At 36.5% G+C, this 18,616-nt stretch overlaps 1 protein-coding gene across 3 annotated transcripts in view; it reads left to right on the top strand.

Annotated features, from left to right (window-relative positions):
- SLIT2 (slit guidance ligand 2) overlaps positions 1-18,616 on the top strand; it is a 263,931-nt gene that overhangs the window by 12,386 nt on the left and 232,929 nt on the right. For all 3 annotated transcript variants that reach the window (XM_065634966.1, XM_065634967.1, XM_065634968.1), the window contains exon 4: positions 7,744-7,815. In XM_065634966.1, coding sequence (XP_065491038.1) covers positions 7,744-7,815 — 72 coding nt within the window. The remainder of the gene's footprint in view (positions 1-7,743; positions 7,816-18,616) is intronic.

Below are 18,616 nucleotides of genomic sequence, written 5' to 3'. Positions count from 1 at the left end.
TTGTGGTATACTTTGTAAATAAAATCTAATGAATTAGCCTCACAGGACTGTGGAAGTGTGAAGGAGCCCCTGTAGATTGCCTGCTCCCATGCCACTGATTAACATAAGGTTGATCAGAGCAGGTGGCTGTGGGTTGTTTCCAGTTGGAGAATCTATAGCCTCTCTGGGCAACCTGTTCAAGTGTTTGACCACTCTCACAGTTAAAGATTTTTCTGCATTTAAATGTAATTTCCTGTATTTTGATTTGTGCCTGTTACCTCTTGTCCGTCCACCGTGCACGCCTGAGAAGAGTCTGGCTCAGCCTTCCTCACTTGGGAAGGAACTGCATCACTTATTTATACACATGATGTATTTATATGCATTGAGATCCCTCTGAGCCTTTCCCTCCCCAGCCTAAACAGTCCCAGCTTTCTCAGCCTCTCTTGCTATGACAGGTGCTTCAATCTGTCTGCTTAATCATCTTCATGGCATTTCTCTGGACTTGCTCCAATGTGTTCATGCCTCTCTTGTAGTGAGTAGTCCAGCACTGGGCACAGCTCTCCAGATGTCTCACCACTGCTGAGAAGAGGGGAAGGCTCACCTGCCTTGACCTACTGGCAATATTCTTCCTAATACAGCCTAGGATGCTGTTGGCCTTTCCTGCAAGGGAACGTTGCTGGCTCCGGTTTAACTTCTTGTTCACCAGGACCCCAGGCTTTTCTTTGTAAAGCTGATTTCCAGCTGTTTGTTCTCCAGTGTGTGCTGGTATGTGAGATTTTTTATTTCCCCAGGTGCAGGACTTTGCATTTCCATTTTGCTGAGCTTCATGAGGTTCCTTTTTGACAAATTCTTCAGCCTGTCCAGGTTCCTCTGGCTGGCAGCACACATACCTGGTGCATCAGTCATTTCTTCCAGTTTTGTATCATTTGTGAATGTGCTTAGGGTGTACTCTATTCCATCTTTTGGGTTGTGGATGAAGATGTTGAACAGTACTGGCTCCAGTATTGACCCTTGGGGTACACCTCTAGTGACTGTTCTCCAGCTGGACTTTGTGCCACTGGTTGCATCCCTTTGAACTTGACACTTCAGACAATTTTCAGTCCACCTCACCATCTGCTTTTGTAACTTCATCAGTTTGTCTATGAGGACAACTGCTATGAGAGATAGTGTCAGAAGCTTTAGTGAAGTCAAGATAAACAACATCACTGCCTTCCCCTCATCTGCCAAGTCCTTTATTCATTGTAGGATGCTATCAGGCTGGTCAGGCACGATTTTCCCAGTTGTAAATCTAGGCTGACTATTCCAAGTCATCTTGTCCTTTCTGTGTCTAGAAATAGCTTCTGTTTGCTTTATCACCTTCCCAGGCATTGAGGTGAGGCTGCCCAGCCTGTAGTTTTCTGGCTTTTGCTTTATTTTTCACACTTTTTTTTTAATGCCATAGGCAGAACTAACGAGAGTAATGACCAGCTATTTATAGAAGTATCTCTTCTGTTGAAACAGTAATGAATACAGAAGCTTCCAAAAAACAGCCAGCTTAGTTTCTTTTTCTTCTTAGGGGGAAAATAAAAAGACAAAACCCAACTAAAGAAAGAGCTTTCCCTAGCTCTGCTTATATTGGAAAAACCTCTTAAAAAAGCAAATTGAGTATAGACTCCTGATTCTCTGTGCAAAATGGTGTTCTGCATAATGTATGGAGAATTGATTGTGGTGGGGGACAAATGGTAATTTTGTACTTGAGGTCAACCCTGTGTGAGAAGAAAATGAAGGATAGAAAATATGTTAGAGTTTGACTAGTATACACTAATACAATGTAGTACTATAGTTTGCAAAGTAACTTTCACCACTTTCTACACAAATAAGAAACTGAGTTGCATTAATGTCTATTTCTTGTTTTCTTTCAGGTGTTTTTTCTAAAACAAATATCTAATTGTTATTTGATATTAAATTGAAATTAACTCATATCTTTCTTAGCTAGTCACTATTTAGCCTGGGAAATGGAGCCCTGATTAAGTGGTTCTTGACCTGGGGAAAATTTTGACTTAGGCATCCAAATGCTGTAGGATCAACCCTGAACTTCTCAGATTCCAATTTGTATTCATGTGGTCAGTAAACTTGATATTGCTAGGTTTAATGAGATCATGAGTAGTTTGACTAGAGACAAGAAGATATTTACAGAAAACTCCTAATGGAAAAACTGGCACAATCTTTTGCTTAGCTCTTGGTTCTTGGGCCTTCTTCACACTTCGTAATATGTTAATGCAAGTCACATTCACAGACAGCAGTTGCCAGATGTGTTGAAGTTCAGTGGCTTTGGACATGGATGCACAGATGTTCTCTGCCTGTGGCAGATATAGCAGGAGGTTTTTTGTAGAAAAGTAATAAGGCTTGACTTCTTGCAGACATAAGCCTAAGTAGGCATCGCTTATTCTGATGTCTGTTATTCTGACTAGATATCTAGGGTCAGGTTTTTAGGACTTGATGGTTAAACCAGTTCATGGAGATGATTTGAGTGCTGATATTATACCTTCCCAGTAGATGCATATCCCTGTAACCTGTTAGAACTAGCTGAGGAGCCTGGTGGGCTCCGTCATTGTGAGTAGAAAGTGCTGTTGCACAAATACTCGGTGGCTTGTTTACTGACATGTCCTTTCATTTACAATATAAATTTAATGAAAAAAACTGTGTGCTTTTAAAGTTTATGCATGTTTTGTAAATGAGCTTCAGTGAAAAGATGTTACATGGTATTTTTAAATGTGTGATAGTAATGTCCTCTGCTGACAAACAGAAGGTGTGGATGTGTTCCTTTGAAGAGCACAGTTTCTTAGCTATACAGTACTGTGTGTTACTGTGTGCAGAAGGAGGAATGAAAAATAACGGCTTCTGCTATCATTAACTTTGAGTGAGTTGGAAGCTACCTGTCCTTCTTCTTGAAGCAGTGGTGGCAGAATAAAATGCACCTGTGCCTTGTATTTAGAGTTTCAGGAGGCTCTCAGTCTCTATGCATGCAAAGGGATAGGCTGTTTCTAATTAAAGAGTACAGCTGATTTATAGTTTACTTGGAACAGATCTAAACTTGAGAACTGATCGAAGTTATCTTTAAGGGTTTCTTTTACTTTAGAGGGCCTACAGCTAGAATTGCATCTACTTGAGCCGAAGCTCACTGGAAGATGACTTGTGGGGGACAAAATAGCAGCCTTCCAGTACCTGTGAGGTGTTTATTAAAAATCTCAACCTAGGCTCATCACTGTGGTGAGACAACAAGCATAAATTGCTGGATATAAGGGCAAAACTTCTTCACCATGAAGACAGTTGAGCACTGGGAGAACTCAGTTGTCCAGAGAGGCTGTGCAGTCTCATACAGCTTCTCTGGCTTTATTTAGTTGATTTCAGTGGAATCAGAAGCAACTTACAATGAAGGTTGCAACAAGTCTTGGAAACAAACACAGACCTGCTTGTGAGTTATAGCAATTGCAGATTACATTGCAGCCAGTTTAACTAAGAAAGATATTTTTCGGTTTGTTTTATTTTCTTCTTCCATGCATGATTGATACTGAATCACAATTATTGTGGCATGAAAACTTGAGAGAGACATCAGAATGGATTGGTGGCATGGCCAGAATTCAGTGGGTTAGGATACATGTCACTGGGAGAGTAATATGCTCTCCCCACAGTTTACCTCTTACTCTGTCATTTTCTACATATCCTCTGGCTGCATGTAGAAGACAAGTAAAACCCAGATATGCACAGATTTCTGCAAATCTAGCCTGTTCTCTAGAACCAGTAACTCAAATCAAGCCATTTGTTCTTGCTTGCCTTACTGTTGTCTGCTTCACAGTATAATCTATTGCTTGTCTGTACGTACTTTTAATCTGCCTATTGGTATCAAGCTTCCTTTAAACAGGAAGAAATTTGTATACTTTAGGTAGTATGTGGATTTTGCTTTAATTAGTCATGAAGAGCTCAAAAATTTGCCTTCGCCTAATGTCTTTCTAAAGATGCATTCAGTAACAGAAGAAAAAGAAATTATGTATACATTAATTGCAACCGTGCCTCAGTTTTGTTGAATTGAAAGAATTATATGATGTTGGACCTTCATCCATTTATTTCTGGCCACTACTAAGGGACTTTACAGTGTAAGGTATTGCAATGTTAGAATTGATTCTCCAGTACATTTTATGTTGCTTACACCACTAACACTTCATCTCTGAGTTCTTTCCCTCTGCTTGAGAAACATGAATTTTTCTAGCTCGGTTGGGAAACTGAGTGGTAGCAGTATGAAATATTTCATCACTGTTTCTTCAGTGCTTCACCTTGAACTTCATGCCAGTTTTGGGAGAGCAATTCAGTTGTTGCAATTGAAATTTCATGTTGTCCCGGGGGAAATGCTGCCTGCTAGCTAGCTGTGGTGAGGTCTCTGCCAACACACATTGAAAGAAAATGTGGTGGAGTTTTTCTGGTTGTTTTTACTTTGCAGTATCTGTAGTTCTTTGCAATCTATAATCATGGATTCTGTGATCCATCTGTCCTTACCTCAGGTTTCAGCTCCAGGGAGAAAGGTGATCATGCCTGTCTCACTCTTGTTCCATTATGTCTGTGTGTTCTGGATAGGTATTGCTGTTTCAGACAACTGTAAGGATGAAGTCACCTGAAAAAGTGGAAATATTGAAGAACCATGTATATTAGTGAACTATTTTAAAATAGGAATGTGTTTTCTGGACTCCTTGTATGGCTCTGTCTCGAAGATTAAAAAGCTTTCATAGTGACTATAGGACTGGAATCTGTTATGTACTGTGACACTAGTCTGTGTATTCCAGATTTGCCCCGCATCCTTTTTCACATTAACTTACGTGTGAATTCATGGCATTTTTTAAAGCAGAAGTCTCTATTATAGTCTTGAAAAATTAATCTCAGTGAATTCTAGTTTATAAGATCACCTTGTAGGAACAAGTGTTTTAGTTTTGTGAAAGGCAAAGTAAAAATGTAGGTTAAAACAATAATGCTGAACTCACTTGGTAGAAACTGTTGAGTTACGAGGGTAGTGCTATTTATCATTAGGTTAATTTGTGAACTTGATTTATTGTCTGTAACTTAGATTTTGAAGTGCGTACAGCAGGACATGCATCAGTATGTCACTAGATGTGTGAGTCGTGAACTACAGGTAATAACAGAAACTTCTGATCTAAGGTATTAGCTGCATGTGGAGAAAGTTTTGTACTAGCACAAGTATTTCACCTGTGAAATATACTTCTAAAGTGATGCTGTGTCTTTGTAAGATTATGTTGTATTCGGTAAAAGGCAGCCTGCCTGAGAACTTTATAATCAGTTAGTATGTCATTGTACTTTAGGGCCTTTTTTATATTATATGGAACTTCAACAGAATACAGACACTGAGTCATTTCATTGCCCCTTCAATTACAGCTCACCATTATCATCTAGTATCTGAACCTAATACAGTCATTAGAAAGTATCAACAGATATTTTTGTCCCGAATAGCTTCTGATTAGAGAGTAACTTCCCGAAGTCTTTACCCTGCATGTTTTCCCGTGTACTTTTTGATTGGTAATCATGAACTTAGAGGTTTAAGTCTGAACAATCTATTTAGCAAGGAGAAGAGATGAATTCTATTTCTATTTAACCATTTCTTCAGGTTCAGTGGCTAAGAATTCTGTTTTCACATTATTCTTTTCTGATCGCAAATGTAATTGTTACTTTGAAACAACTTTCTTCCTACTTCTTTAGTTTTGTGGTCCTACTGTATACTTTTTTGAAGATGCAGTAGAACCACAAACACTAAAATGTATAACTTTCTTGGTTTTATGTAGGTAAAGTTTTCTTTTTAAGGAATGTTCAAATCAGAAGTCTTCTGCTAGTAATTACACTCGTTATAGCTCTTGCTCTTATATTGAAAAATTTCTTTCTACTGATTTGGAAATATGACTTGCAAGATCACAATTCAGATTGTTGTTGTTGTTGTTGTTGTTGTTGCTGGGTTAAGTGTGTGTGTGGGGGGGTGGTTTTCCTGTTTCTTATTGAGCTTCATCTTCACTCATCTAATTTATCCCAGTACTGTAGTCCTTCATTTTCTTTCACTCTGATTTCTTTTTTAATCTTCTAAATGTTTGATTTCAGTTTCTTTTGCTTAAAGAAATTAGAATTTCTGCTGCTTGACTAACAAAAAGGGACCTGACGAAACTGGAGAATTATGTATATCTAGATCTCAAAAAGCTGACTTCTTGCTTATAGTTTGAAATGTGGGATAAAACCTGTGGGTACATAAGAATATGTCAGATTATTTTACTCTTATCAGTAGTCACACTGAACTTTAAGGGAGCAATAACTAAGTGAACTACACAATGGAGCTATGTAAAACTTGATCTTAAGTGTCTGTGTACATGAGAATTTATGGGAAAACCTTTCAATTGGAGAGACCTTTTAGATGGAACAGTATTTATGAAAAATGAGCCCTAAAAGGCTAAACAGGCTTAATTGTTTGAAATCAGCCCTAAGACTATCAAACAAGCAATTCAGAAGGTTTTTGAAATTCTAACACTTAATTTTGCAAACCTGCTGTCCAGTATCTTTTTTCACCTTGTGGTGTATCTCAGTGGCAGTTTATTGACCTATGTAACATAACCACTTTAAGAATAAAATAAATATTAGGTAAAACTGTGCAGTCTGGTGTTCAGGAATCCCTTGAATTATTGTATTGAGAAGGCACTGCAAACTGAGACTCGTGATGAGGTTGATGGGAAAGAACGTGGGTTTTTCTTTTTCAGTATGCTGTTTTGCTTGAATGGCAGGTGATGTGTGATGCTTTACTTAAAAGCAATCAAAAACCTGCTTTGAGCTTGAATTCTGGACTGATATAACTGTATTCTCCAGGGCTGTCACGCACATTAGAAATAACAATCTGCATTGTGTATTTAAAAAAAGGTTATGAAGATGGAATATATTTGTCTTTGGTAGTAGTTGTTCCATTTCCTATGGCTGTAATACAATGGATTTTGAACTTGTCACCTCACACTAAGCAGTCTTGACCCTAGTCAGCATGTTCAATGAGAAGCTTCATAGACAAAGGGCTACCTTCAAGATTCCAGTTTTTGTTTTTCTTTTGTACTGTCTTATGTGCGACTGTTTTATTTTTAAATTTAACTTCCTTTTGGTGTATCTTTACAGTTGAAGAAAAAAAAAAGTATGCAAAAAATCCCCTGTAATGGCAAATGTAAGATGGGACTTGTTGATTTTTCTGATTTTTATTTGATCATGGTTTCTGTAACAGATTCCTTTGCTTCTTTATTTAAATAGGTTAAATGGATCTCTAGATACATTATCTCATTACTTAACTAATTTGTATGCAGCTGATACATGTTCCCTTGAACCTTTTCGTGGTCACAAAATGTCTATCTGCTTCATTAGAGGAACACAGAGGTGGTGGGTAATCAAAGTTACAGTCCTGACTCTTTATTTTTAGTTTTCTGGTTGTTTATGCAGGATAGAGTCCTGACTTAGCAATTGATTCATGCTACAGAGATTCAAAATCTTTCATAAAATAGGTAATATGGTCTGTTGGTGCAACCAGAAAATGTAATTAGTCCATGGTAAATTAACTGTTGGACCATGTCTCCGCTAATGGACCAGCATTGCATAGCCTTTCTGGTCTTTAAAATCGGCTTGTTTAAGCACTGGGATGCCTGCTCGAAGTGGTTACATTGCATTGCTATAGCACTTGTAATTTAACACAACTTTTTCTTTTTCCTTCTAAAGGCGCCTAAACAGAAATAACCTCCAGTTGCTTTCTGAACTACTCTTTCTGGGGACGCCGAAGTTATACAGACTGTAAGTAGGCACAACCCAATATCTGTTATTCTGAAACATTTGGAATTGGTCTGTTTTTCTGTCCTGTTTTACACTTTTTTGTCTTTTGCCTCAAACAAGGCTAAAATGCATCTAGGAGCATTGATGTCTTGTTTAAGCTGAGTGCTTTCTTTGACTGCGTTGTAAGATTTTTTTTTTTTTCTTAATCAAGGTTAGATACTGATAGTTGTATGAGACAAAATATTGTTTCATCCATTCCCGCTTCTGTAGTGAAATTTTGCTGAAAGAATACTTTGGCTTTCCTTTTCTCCTGTTTGTTTCTGGTTTCTGTGTTAAAAGAAATTAAAAAATGCCTGTAGAGATTCTGTCCCAGAGAGATAGCACTGTATAAGCTCTTTGGTTTTGTGATGTTCCGTTGTTGTGGCTGTACACACTTGACCAGAAAAATCATAGTGTTGGCAAATAGTAAGTTTGGAGAGAAGTCCGTCCTGCATCCCCTCACAAAGAAAACAAAGATAGTAACTTAAGCTATGGGAAGAAAAAAAACTATGAAATGTTTTACTTTAAATGAAAACTGTATCACATTGGGTAATGATTTTCTGTTTTGATTATATTCTTTGGCTTGATAATATTTTAATCTTGGTAATACTTTTAAATTGATGTTTTGAACCATTTTTAAGAAGCCCTTTTAAGAAGCCATTTATTTCTGTTGCAGTAAAAACATGGAATGAAGTTTAGATACTGATTTCTGTATTTACCTACATGATTAGTCGTTGTAACAAAATAAATTTGAAGATACCTTTAAGTTACAGTATGTGGTGTGGAAAGGATACAATGTGACATACTTAAGTAGGCTTTGAAGAGGTTGTACAAATTCAGTTCTGTTTTAAATAGATTTGTGTTTGACACATTTCTTTAGACTTCAGGTGAGATTTCTGCTGTTGAAATTGCTGATTTTGAGTTTCACCCTGTGTGTGCTTGGGGAAAAAAAGGAGTGAAAGTAAAGAAAGGTGGAGTTCCTTGGGTTTGTTTCCACTTTAGTATATGGGAATATTCTTGAGAATAAATGTTGTAATGAAGCTTTTATTCTTATGAGTAGATTTATCTTTTAAAACCATGAAATAATAGTTCTTTTTTCCCATCTCATAGTAATACGAAATGGTAAACTGAAAATGACTCTATTATTGGTGTAAACATTTAGTTCTGTGTATTTTTGTTTCTTTCCTTTGCTTTGAATGTATGCTTTGTTTCTACAACTTCCCTGTAGATGCAATGAGTTGTTGAATTACTGGGCTAGAAAGCTCCTGAAGGCTCTTGTTCTGAACAAACAAAAATATTTGACTCTGCTACATAATATATAAAACCACATATTAACATATTAACAGTTGAGTCTCTTTTATAATTTCCATCAACTGTGATAAAGATGTTACTTCCATCAGGAAGAAAAATGAAAGGAGTTCATGATCATTTTATTATTCTACCTATAGTGTAATGGTTGTTATCTAAATTCATATAAAATAGAAATGAGCTGTAATTTGCAGGCAAAAGATGGATCCACACTTCAGGCAAAATCACACCTGAATATATTTAATTCAGGATTGTATATTGGGTAGATGCTAGTCCTAAATCTATAATGTCCTTTGACATAAAGCACACAACTGCTCATAGCGTATATGGTGGAAAGTAGGAGATCACTGGCTTCACAGTATTAAATTTCCTCTGCCTAAGGGTTATTGTTGATCAGACCATGAAAGTGAATGTCTGGTTATAATGTATTCATGTTTAAAGGAAAATATGAGCGATACTAAAATCTACAGTCACTTAGCACTAAATTTGTAATTAAAAAAATGTCAGGCTAACGAAGAGATTGATGCTAGTTAAATGTTCCTGGTCAGTTTTCAGATTACATGTAGCTTTATCACTGTGAAAAATATAAAATGGTTTGGATTTTTTTTGCATGTATTACTGTATATGCTTACATGTATTTACATCCAAACAAACGTATCTCTAAGGAGAATTAAAGTTCTCTAAACATGATCAATAAAAGGTATAATATGCTTTGGTTTTAGTATTTATTTTTGGCATTTAACAGCTAATCAAACAGTGTGTGTACTGTGAGTTTTCAACATACTGTTGAGCTTCTGTGAATAATAATTAGCATTTGACCCTTGGCTGTAAATGAGATGCCAGGTGAAGAAGCACATATGCTTGTTGTGTAGCCTAAATGCAATATAAAAGAAAGAGGGTACACTGTATATGAATTATGATTAGACACAGTTGGTTGCCGCCAGCGGCCAGCTATGCTTTCCCTTTGCTGTCTGCTCCAATTTCTCTTTGGACGGGTTGAGAGAGCACTGCGTGTTCAGGTCAAGATGTTTGCCTAGAAATAGTAGTACAGTTGCAGCTGTGTTTGCTGGAGCAGGAGACTAGTTTAAATAGCATTACCATTTATCCAGTCCATTAACAGAACTCTGTAAAATAATACGAACTCTGCATAAACTACAGGACAGTGTAATAAAATTACAAGCACTTGTTGACAGATGAGAAGTGTAAGTAAAGGAAAGCAATAGGTTGAGAGTTTAAAAGAGACAGTGCATTATTTTCTGTGTCTAAAGACACTCTATTTTCAACAGTAATTAAATGAATTATTTTTCAGGTTATGTTCCTTCTGATTTAGCAGCCTTCCAAGAAATCTCCTGGAACTAGTTAAAATGGATGACTCTAGTCGAAGCAGAAACTGATTTTCCCATTAAGAGTTCTGCAAAGGTGTTTTCATATAAATATTTCAATAAGAAATACTTAATGCTAAAAATAGTATGTGTATTGCTTTAGGGTATATTAATCTTACCTTTCAAGGTGTCTTTCAAAGCAAAATGTATGTGAACCTCTGTTTTGATCCAATACTGTTAAAATGAAGGTGCTGTTGTAAATCCCCTGGAGCAATACAAGCACTTGTTCAACAAGTATTTTTCCTGTAAGAAAGGGATGCATTGTTTTCAGTGACCCCAATGCCCACTCACACGAACTTGTCTAGCATCAGTGATGGTACCTTAGTACTGAGAACTCCTGCAGCCTAGAAGGTGCTTCTCTGAGGCAAATAGATTTTGACTACTTACTTTGGCTGCTTAGATCACAGTTCATTGATTGCCGTTTGCTGCAGGATACCAAGTACTGGATCCAAAGCTGCTTGAAAATTCAGCTTTAAAGGATACCTTTATTAATCAGTGGCGTATAAAAGTTATTCTATGCACGAAGCTTGTCCCTTTTGATTCACATTTCTTGCACGTGGAATAATGTTAATTTCCTTACTGACCACTATTTGCTGTATAAGTTAGGCAACATTGGCTTTGAAAAAACAATTTCTAATGGATGCGGTCTGATATTAGATGTATTTTCCTTCTAATATAAATCTTTGAGAAGATACATATTGTGAATAAGTTGTTTCTCCTTTAAAGGAAAAAAATCTTAATATAGTCTGATTAATAAACACTCAGGTTTTCAGATGTCTGTTAGTCACTTCAAAAAAAAATTCCTAACAGCTATTAATTAAAGGAAAAAAAAATTCTAAACATCAAAAAAAAAATCTTAGGCCAGAACAGCAGCAGCAGCAGCAACAACAACAAAACATACTGCATGGGGGGCCTTTGCAAAAATTCCTCCGGAATTAATTTCTGCCAGCTATGATTAAAGTGTGTGGTACTAGATGTGTCAGACACCATAGTTCTCTGCTTCATTTTACTCTTGGCCTCTTTGGCCCCTGCCACAATAAATCCTACAATGGTTAGGCAGGAATTGCAGGTTACAGTTGCCAGGGTTACCGTTGTCCAGTCGGACCGACATCATTCCTCATCCCGAGCGCCGCTGCCCACTCTCAGTGTGGGGAAGGCTGCGGGCGGCTGACGCAAAGAGGAGGAAAGTTCTCCAGGCGGCTCTCGGGTCTGGTTTTCCTGCTGCTGCAGGAGAGCCTTAGACTTGCGTCATCTGCTGAGCATTGTTTTGTTTTTACCTTTGCCATGAGGAAAAAAAAACATACACCACATTTTCATCATCTTTTCATTCCTATCTGATGTATATAAGATGCTAAAACAGCAACTTGTAAAATATTTTTAAAGCGCTGTTTTCCATGTTGTTAAGGTACCTGTATTTGAGGCTTAATTTATGGTTTTGTCATATCCCTTTTGACAGTTAGCATGGCAAGTAAGACTGTAGTTATAATTTTGTAGCTAAGATATTTATCTTCAGTCTGAATCTGTTTTAACAACTCTGGAGAAATTGCTCATTAGAAAAATGCTAATTATCCCAAAGCCTCTGAAATCTTATTCCAACTGCAAACAGGTGGCTGTGGATGTTACAAATCCACTGAGGAGCAAGAATGAGCTTCCCCTTTTCAAAAAGCAATATTGGTGAACCTCTCTCCTTATGCCAGTAGATCAGCTGTTGGATAAGAGTAATAGGTAGGTTGTCACTGTTGTATGTGCTGCAATAACACTACAGTGTGCTCCATGTGCTCCATCTTGTTGCAGGGTTGTGCTGGATATGCAGCAATTAAAGACTTGAAACATGAATTGTGGAGCCACCTGTTGCTAGATCCTTCTTGGAAAAGTGTTGCTTTTTTTTTGTCGTTTGTTTCACTTTTTATTATTTATGAGGTATTCTAGTAGCCTCCATACAAGGAAACTTGATTATTTTTTTTATATGATAGATTCAAGTCTCATCCTATTAGAGGTAAATGGGAACCAATAAGTCTTCAATACATTGTGTTGATCCTGCTAGCATTATGACATCTGTTTTTCTACCACAATGGTTTAGTTCAAAAGCAATGTTTAAATTGTTTTATCAAACAACTAATAGGTTCATGAACAGAAAAATTGGTAAGAACATACCAATTCTAATACTAGTTTTTATTAGCAGCATTATTTTATTAGCATCGCTTTTGAACAGTGACTATAGTTCTTAGAAAATATATGTATTTCAAAATTGTTATTACTAACAAAGAGCAACTGTATATAGTATATGTATAAAATGAATATACAGTTTTGGCTTTGTGGTATTGTAAGGCAGTAACTAAAAAGAAATCCTTTATTTAATACATGAGTAATTGTTACTTTTTTGCAGTATGGAAGCACCATTATCACAGTTTTGCTATGTCGGTGCATTGTTTCTAGTATAAGGTCTTACTGCCTCAGTCTAGGATGCTTATGGAGTGAATCTGGTCCCCTGTGTTGCAAGTCCACTGTCAGTTCTGTGAGTTTTATTTTTGCTATAATTACAATCCATAGACAAACAGAGGACTATCTGAAAATATGTATAAAAAATTGGTTTAGGTTCATTACCTGTAAGAAGAAACTAAAGTAATTAAAAACATGTTGCCTCAGTGCTAGATTTGTAATACCTTGTCTCTGGCATTTATTTATTGTATAGAAGATCTAGGATATAAACTTTTGAGATACATGAAGACTGATTGTCTGTCAGCTGTTTATTTTTTAATCTAGAGCCAAAAATCAATTAGGAGCTTGAATACTTTATGCAACTTGGCTTGCATGTGCATCATTTCTTGTCCTGCTATCACTTGCTTCTACCTTCAGTTCTCATTCTCTGCTATAACATTTAAAAACTGAGAACTTAGTTATACTTTACAACATAATGAGCAAAAGAAGAATACCACTGTCGCTTTGTTTCAGGCGTAATCCCAACATATATAGGGTTAGAGATGGCAAGATGACTTTTTAAAGATTTTGGAAATGCCGCAGAGTCTTGTACAATTCATCAGGTGATTTATTTTTTTGAGCATAGAAACAAGAATTATGTATATGCATTTGGTGTGCAGCTTGTAGTAGTTATATCCTAGCAACGGCAAACATTCAGCCTTAGATTTAGCTGAGTGAAAGTGGTAGTGGAACCAGAATGAACTTTTAAAATGTAGCCAGAAAAAAAATGTTGAATATATTATCACTGTGTGCAATTTTTGGACTTCAAACTTCACTACATTAGTTTTCCTGCTCTTTGTTTTAGAATGTCTCAATCTGTAGACTTTTCCTGAGCTATGCTTTCTTTTGTATTTTCACAGCACCTGCCATGATGCTGTGCAGGAATAAAAATGGTGTACCAAATATACAGAAATCAGACTAAATATTGTTACTTGAAGCAACAGTAGGATTTTAAAAGTTGGAAACAAACTTTCATCTTGTGAAATGACTCTCTCAAGATGGATGTTTGTATTTTTAATTTTTTAATTTTAAAATGCACTTATATTTGTCTTTATTTCTTCTATTATAAAACCAATTTCATGTATTTTTTTACAAGTAGTATTTCCTTTGCTATGGAATAAAATGGCAAATTGGATGGACTTCTGGGGCTGTAAGCTAATTCTGCTACTGGGCAGATCACTAAATCTTGACATAATCTGCATTACTGAGTGATAAGTTGACTCATTTCAGCAAAAGGCTTCTCTAGGGATACTTATAACTATTGATTTTTCATTAGAACAAACACTCCAAAACTGTTTATAGGTGCTTTTAACTAATTTGAAAATCACGTTAAACACCAAGCAAACAAAAATATGGCTTAAGGTGATTATTCTGGACCAGCATAAATATCTGTGGCATTCAAAATCTTATATGCTGTTAGGTGTTGATACTTAAATATGTCTAATGTGAAAACACAAATCATATTAATCATTAACTTACTCAAGCTATAGCACTTTTAAAGTGATCTGGTGTCTTTAGAGTAACTGGGAGATCTACTTTAGCTATTAGGGTTTTGTTACCTTGACCTGTTTGGCCTCAAGCATAAATAATTATCTTCTGTATTTTTGTTGACATGATAGCAGTGAAAGAGAACTGAGATAATTGCTTTTTTAATACGAAAATGCAAGTAACTGGTTTTGGGTCACCAGTAACCTTTTTCTTCTCCAGTCTGAATCAGTCTCTGGGTTGTTCCTGGAGGGTTAACCTTGAAAGCTTTGGTAAATTGTGATATAGGAAACCTTTTAGGCAGGAGTTAAGTAGGAAACTGAATCTTAGTGAAGGAAGTAATGAAAAGTAAAAAGGCATGTCGGAGGAAATGCCATTATTATGTGGTGCGGAAACTTGGTGTGAAACTTTATGAAGAGGACATCTGTAAGTCTCGACTTGCAAAGAGTGGACATTTAAGTGCAGCCGTGTCATCTTGATTAAAAAAAAGAATAGAAAAAAGGAATAAAACGGGCCAAGGGAAAATGTGGAAGTATAGAGGCTTGTCCTTATGATGGTAGGTTTCTTCTGCGAGTGGAAGATTAAAGCCTAAAGTAACTGAATAGCTGAGAAAAGTCCAAAGAAATGTTGATTGCTTCCCCTCCAACAGTTCCAATTGATTGAAAAAAGCCTAATTTAAAGTTCTGTTTGTTCTGTGTCTTAAACCATCAGAATTTTCTTTTAGAACTGGGGGAATGCTCTGGAAGAGAAAGAATCCAAGGATAAAAAGTCATTGCAGGCCAACAATTGTTCCTAATCCTCACAAAATGCTGGAGAAATTAAATTTATTCTTTATTGCTCGAAGTGTTACCTAGGTCACTGGGCGATGGGAAAATTGAACTGGAAGTCGAGTAGGCACAATCTTTGTTTTGTGTCTAGATGCTTAACCTTAGACACGACAAGGCATCTTAGTGTGTTGTGGGAACTTGGTTCAGAGTATTAACACCAGGACGTTTATTACCCTGGATTTATAATAGGCTGTGCTGTCAGTAGATGAAAATGTTGTGTTTACATTTCAGTGTTAAATGATCATTTAATTAACACCTAAGGAAAAAAAAACAAACCAAAACAAAAAAACTTGTGAAATTCTTAGCAGCTTTTATTGTTGGTTTCCTTGGAGGTTTTAATATCCAAGTTACGCTGTAGTTGCTTCTATAAGTACAGCTAGAAAAGACATTTATGAATGTAGTCAAGGAGGACAGACAGTTTAACCCCTGTTGACCCTTCATCCTGAATGTTGATTTATATAGCATTTTAAATGCATTGAATTTGTCTTAAAGCCTCGCTAAAGTTACTCACACAGAATTCAAACACCACGTATTTTTCCTTTTAAAAAAATTCCCAAAGTGTACATTCTTATGAAGAGCATAGTTTTTTCCTAGAAAATTACTAATATGTATAGAATAGATCAAGAAATATTTTACAGTAATAAAAAATAAAGAATCTTGTTTCGCTAGATTTGTCTGTGTGTTCTCAATAAGAATATGTGAGCTTTTATAAGGAAAAAAAGGTTTGAAACAGACAACACTGGTTGTAGTTGCCACTGTCTGAATTCTTCAAAAGGAGTAGGAAATTGGCAAGTGAAACAACATTACTACAAAAATGCATATCCACTTCAGCCAGCACAGATCTTCTTTCATATGTTCCATTGTATTAAAGAAAGTCAAGGCTATCTAAAAGCTTTAATTTGCTCTTGGTCCTTAATAATGCTTTTTGTTGTAATGTTGATCTAGAAATGCTTTTTGCAATAATGTTGCCCTACAAAGCATATTTGAATAGTTTTTTGCACTGTAGAGCTAAAGCTAGATGAAATGCTCTTTGTTAAAGAGCAGCTGGTCTTCAAATGATGATTTTATAAACATGCTGTAGTAAAAACTGAAATTACATTAGGTTTAGAGAGAGGTTTTTTTGTTGGGTGGTGGTGGTTGTTGGTTTTTTAGTGGTGTGTTTTTAATCTGTCTCTGTTTAGGCAATAAAACTCTGCACTTTAAAGCATGGTTATAGATTAATAATAAAAAACCTCAGCATAGCTTAACTCAGTTATTGATGACCCACACATTTTTTGTATACTTTTTGTTTTTACTGATGATCATATCCTTTACACCTGTCAATAACTGAGCTGGAAAACTTAGGAATCTGCTGATACTGTAAATGTTCCTTTTCTCCACACAAATGACATAAAACATCCAACACTTGATGAAAAATTACAGCTGCAGTCTGAGTTCTATCTGCAAGTGGGATCTCAATGTTTTTCAAACTTCTCTGAATACATTTATTAAGTTGAAATTTAATATTCAGATAGAGACTTGTCAGGGGTACTTGCATTTGCTTTTGTCTGAAATACTTGACCACTTACAATTAAAGCAGTGTATGGCCATTTGAGTGTGTTTTCCAGTGTTTTTAATTGAAAAATATTTCTGCAATATCAGTTTCTTGAATTGACATGTCAGATGGAGTACTTAGGATATGCTTTTGATAGGGAATAGAGGCTTACCCCATACCATGCTTAGATTATTCCATTCACTTTGCAGTCCTGGTAGGGGCTTTAGTAGGGTGATTAAGACATGTAGGGTGCACAGGAAGACAGGCTAAACTTTCCCTGCAACAGACTGGTCGACTTCAGCTGAAACTACACTGAACTGTGTGGGACTGAGTCCTGGTGGGCAGGTCACATTGATTAATTAAGTACTGTTTAAAGGGACTCTCATTATGGTAAGGAAAAGTGCCAGTATATGAAGTGCAGTATTTGGTCTCAAAGAGGAGAGCTGAAGCAGGGGCTGCAGTGATGAACAGCCCAGACTGTTGTCCTGATCCTTGTAGCTGCTGTAAGGATACCGGGGCTGGTGGTTTTATTTGGGAAAGGCTGCTGCTGAATGCTGAGTAGGGTTTATTCTCTCCTCCAGACACTTGAGGGGCCTGCTCTGCTAAGGGCTGTTCAGACCCACCTTGTGGGGAATAAAGCTGGGACTTGCTGAACTCTTTTCATCTTTACAGCCAAGCCCAGGTGCAGGCTCTCCCTGGCTCCAGGGTTTTTAAAGGACCATGCTCTGAAGGCTTCTTTCTGTGGCCCTTAGTCTTTAGCTGGAAGGAAAAAGGGGCTGAAATGGGAGAATAAGTCTTTTGGCTAAGTACTCCTTGAGGATTTGCAGGGTAATACATACAAGAGACAAAATCCTTGCCTCTTTCTTTTCATTTCCCCTTCTGTCCAGACAGTTCAATGACATTTTTATTTTTGCTGTGAATATGTAATCCATACAGTTGTAAGGAAGGGCTTCTCGTGCATTGTAAGGTAGCGTGTATGAGGAGAGGTTTGATGGCAGCTGTTCAGTGCTTTTACTACTTTAATACAGTGGAGACAGAAGAAACATCAACTCTTCTTTCCACTTCTGTATATTTTTGTAGAAATGGTGGATAGCTGGAAGGTCTTTAGATAGTTGATTGACCTCAAAACAGAAAAGGTTGCATCTCAAGTTTGAGAAGGCCCACAGGGAAGGGTTGCAAAGATAGGATAACAGCTAATGTAATGAAGAGGTATTTGTAGTAGCTGCTTCTCTGAGTATGAAGATATGAAAGGCTAAATGGAGAGAAAAGGCTGTAAATGTGCATCTTAATGTGGGAGAAAAAAGATCTGGAAAGCTTAGCAGAAGTTATTTACGTTAACTAAAAAATGGCACACTCAAAGATACAGTCATGTATGTCACAGGAAACCAGTGATCATTTCTGAGTGGAGAAAATTCTTGTCTGATCCTTACTATATATACATTAGTGTTAAATCTAGTCCATGATTAATTGGTTTTGTCATATTCTGATGTTTTATGAATTGCGCATTCTTTTAAAAGACAAGAGACTGACTTACCTCCTTATTTTAGTCATGTGTCTATAAATTCAATCGAGCTAATACTTTTGTGTAACTATCCTATGTTCTAATTTGTTATAGCTGCGATATTCCCCTCATCATTTATGACCCTACAACAGAAGAATAAAATAAAAATACCACTCAAAAAAAATGCTCATTTTTTAGATCAGAATGATTTTTAAAAATGAAAAGCCAGAACTCTTACGAAGTGGAGAGTCTACCAAATCTATGTAGG

This window comes from Caloenas nicobarica, chromosome 4 (genome assembly GCF_036013445.1).
Source record: "Caloenas nicobarica isolate bCalNic1 chromosome 4, bCalNic1.hap1, whole genome shotgun sequence".
Taxonomy (NCBI): Eukaryota; Metazoa; Chordata; class Aves; order Columbiformes; family Columbidae; genus Caloenas; species Caloenas nicobarica.
Note: the sequence above shows the minus strand (reverse complement) of the source record. Positions and strands in the feature narration are given on the sequence as shown.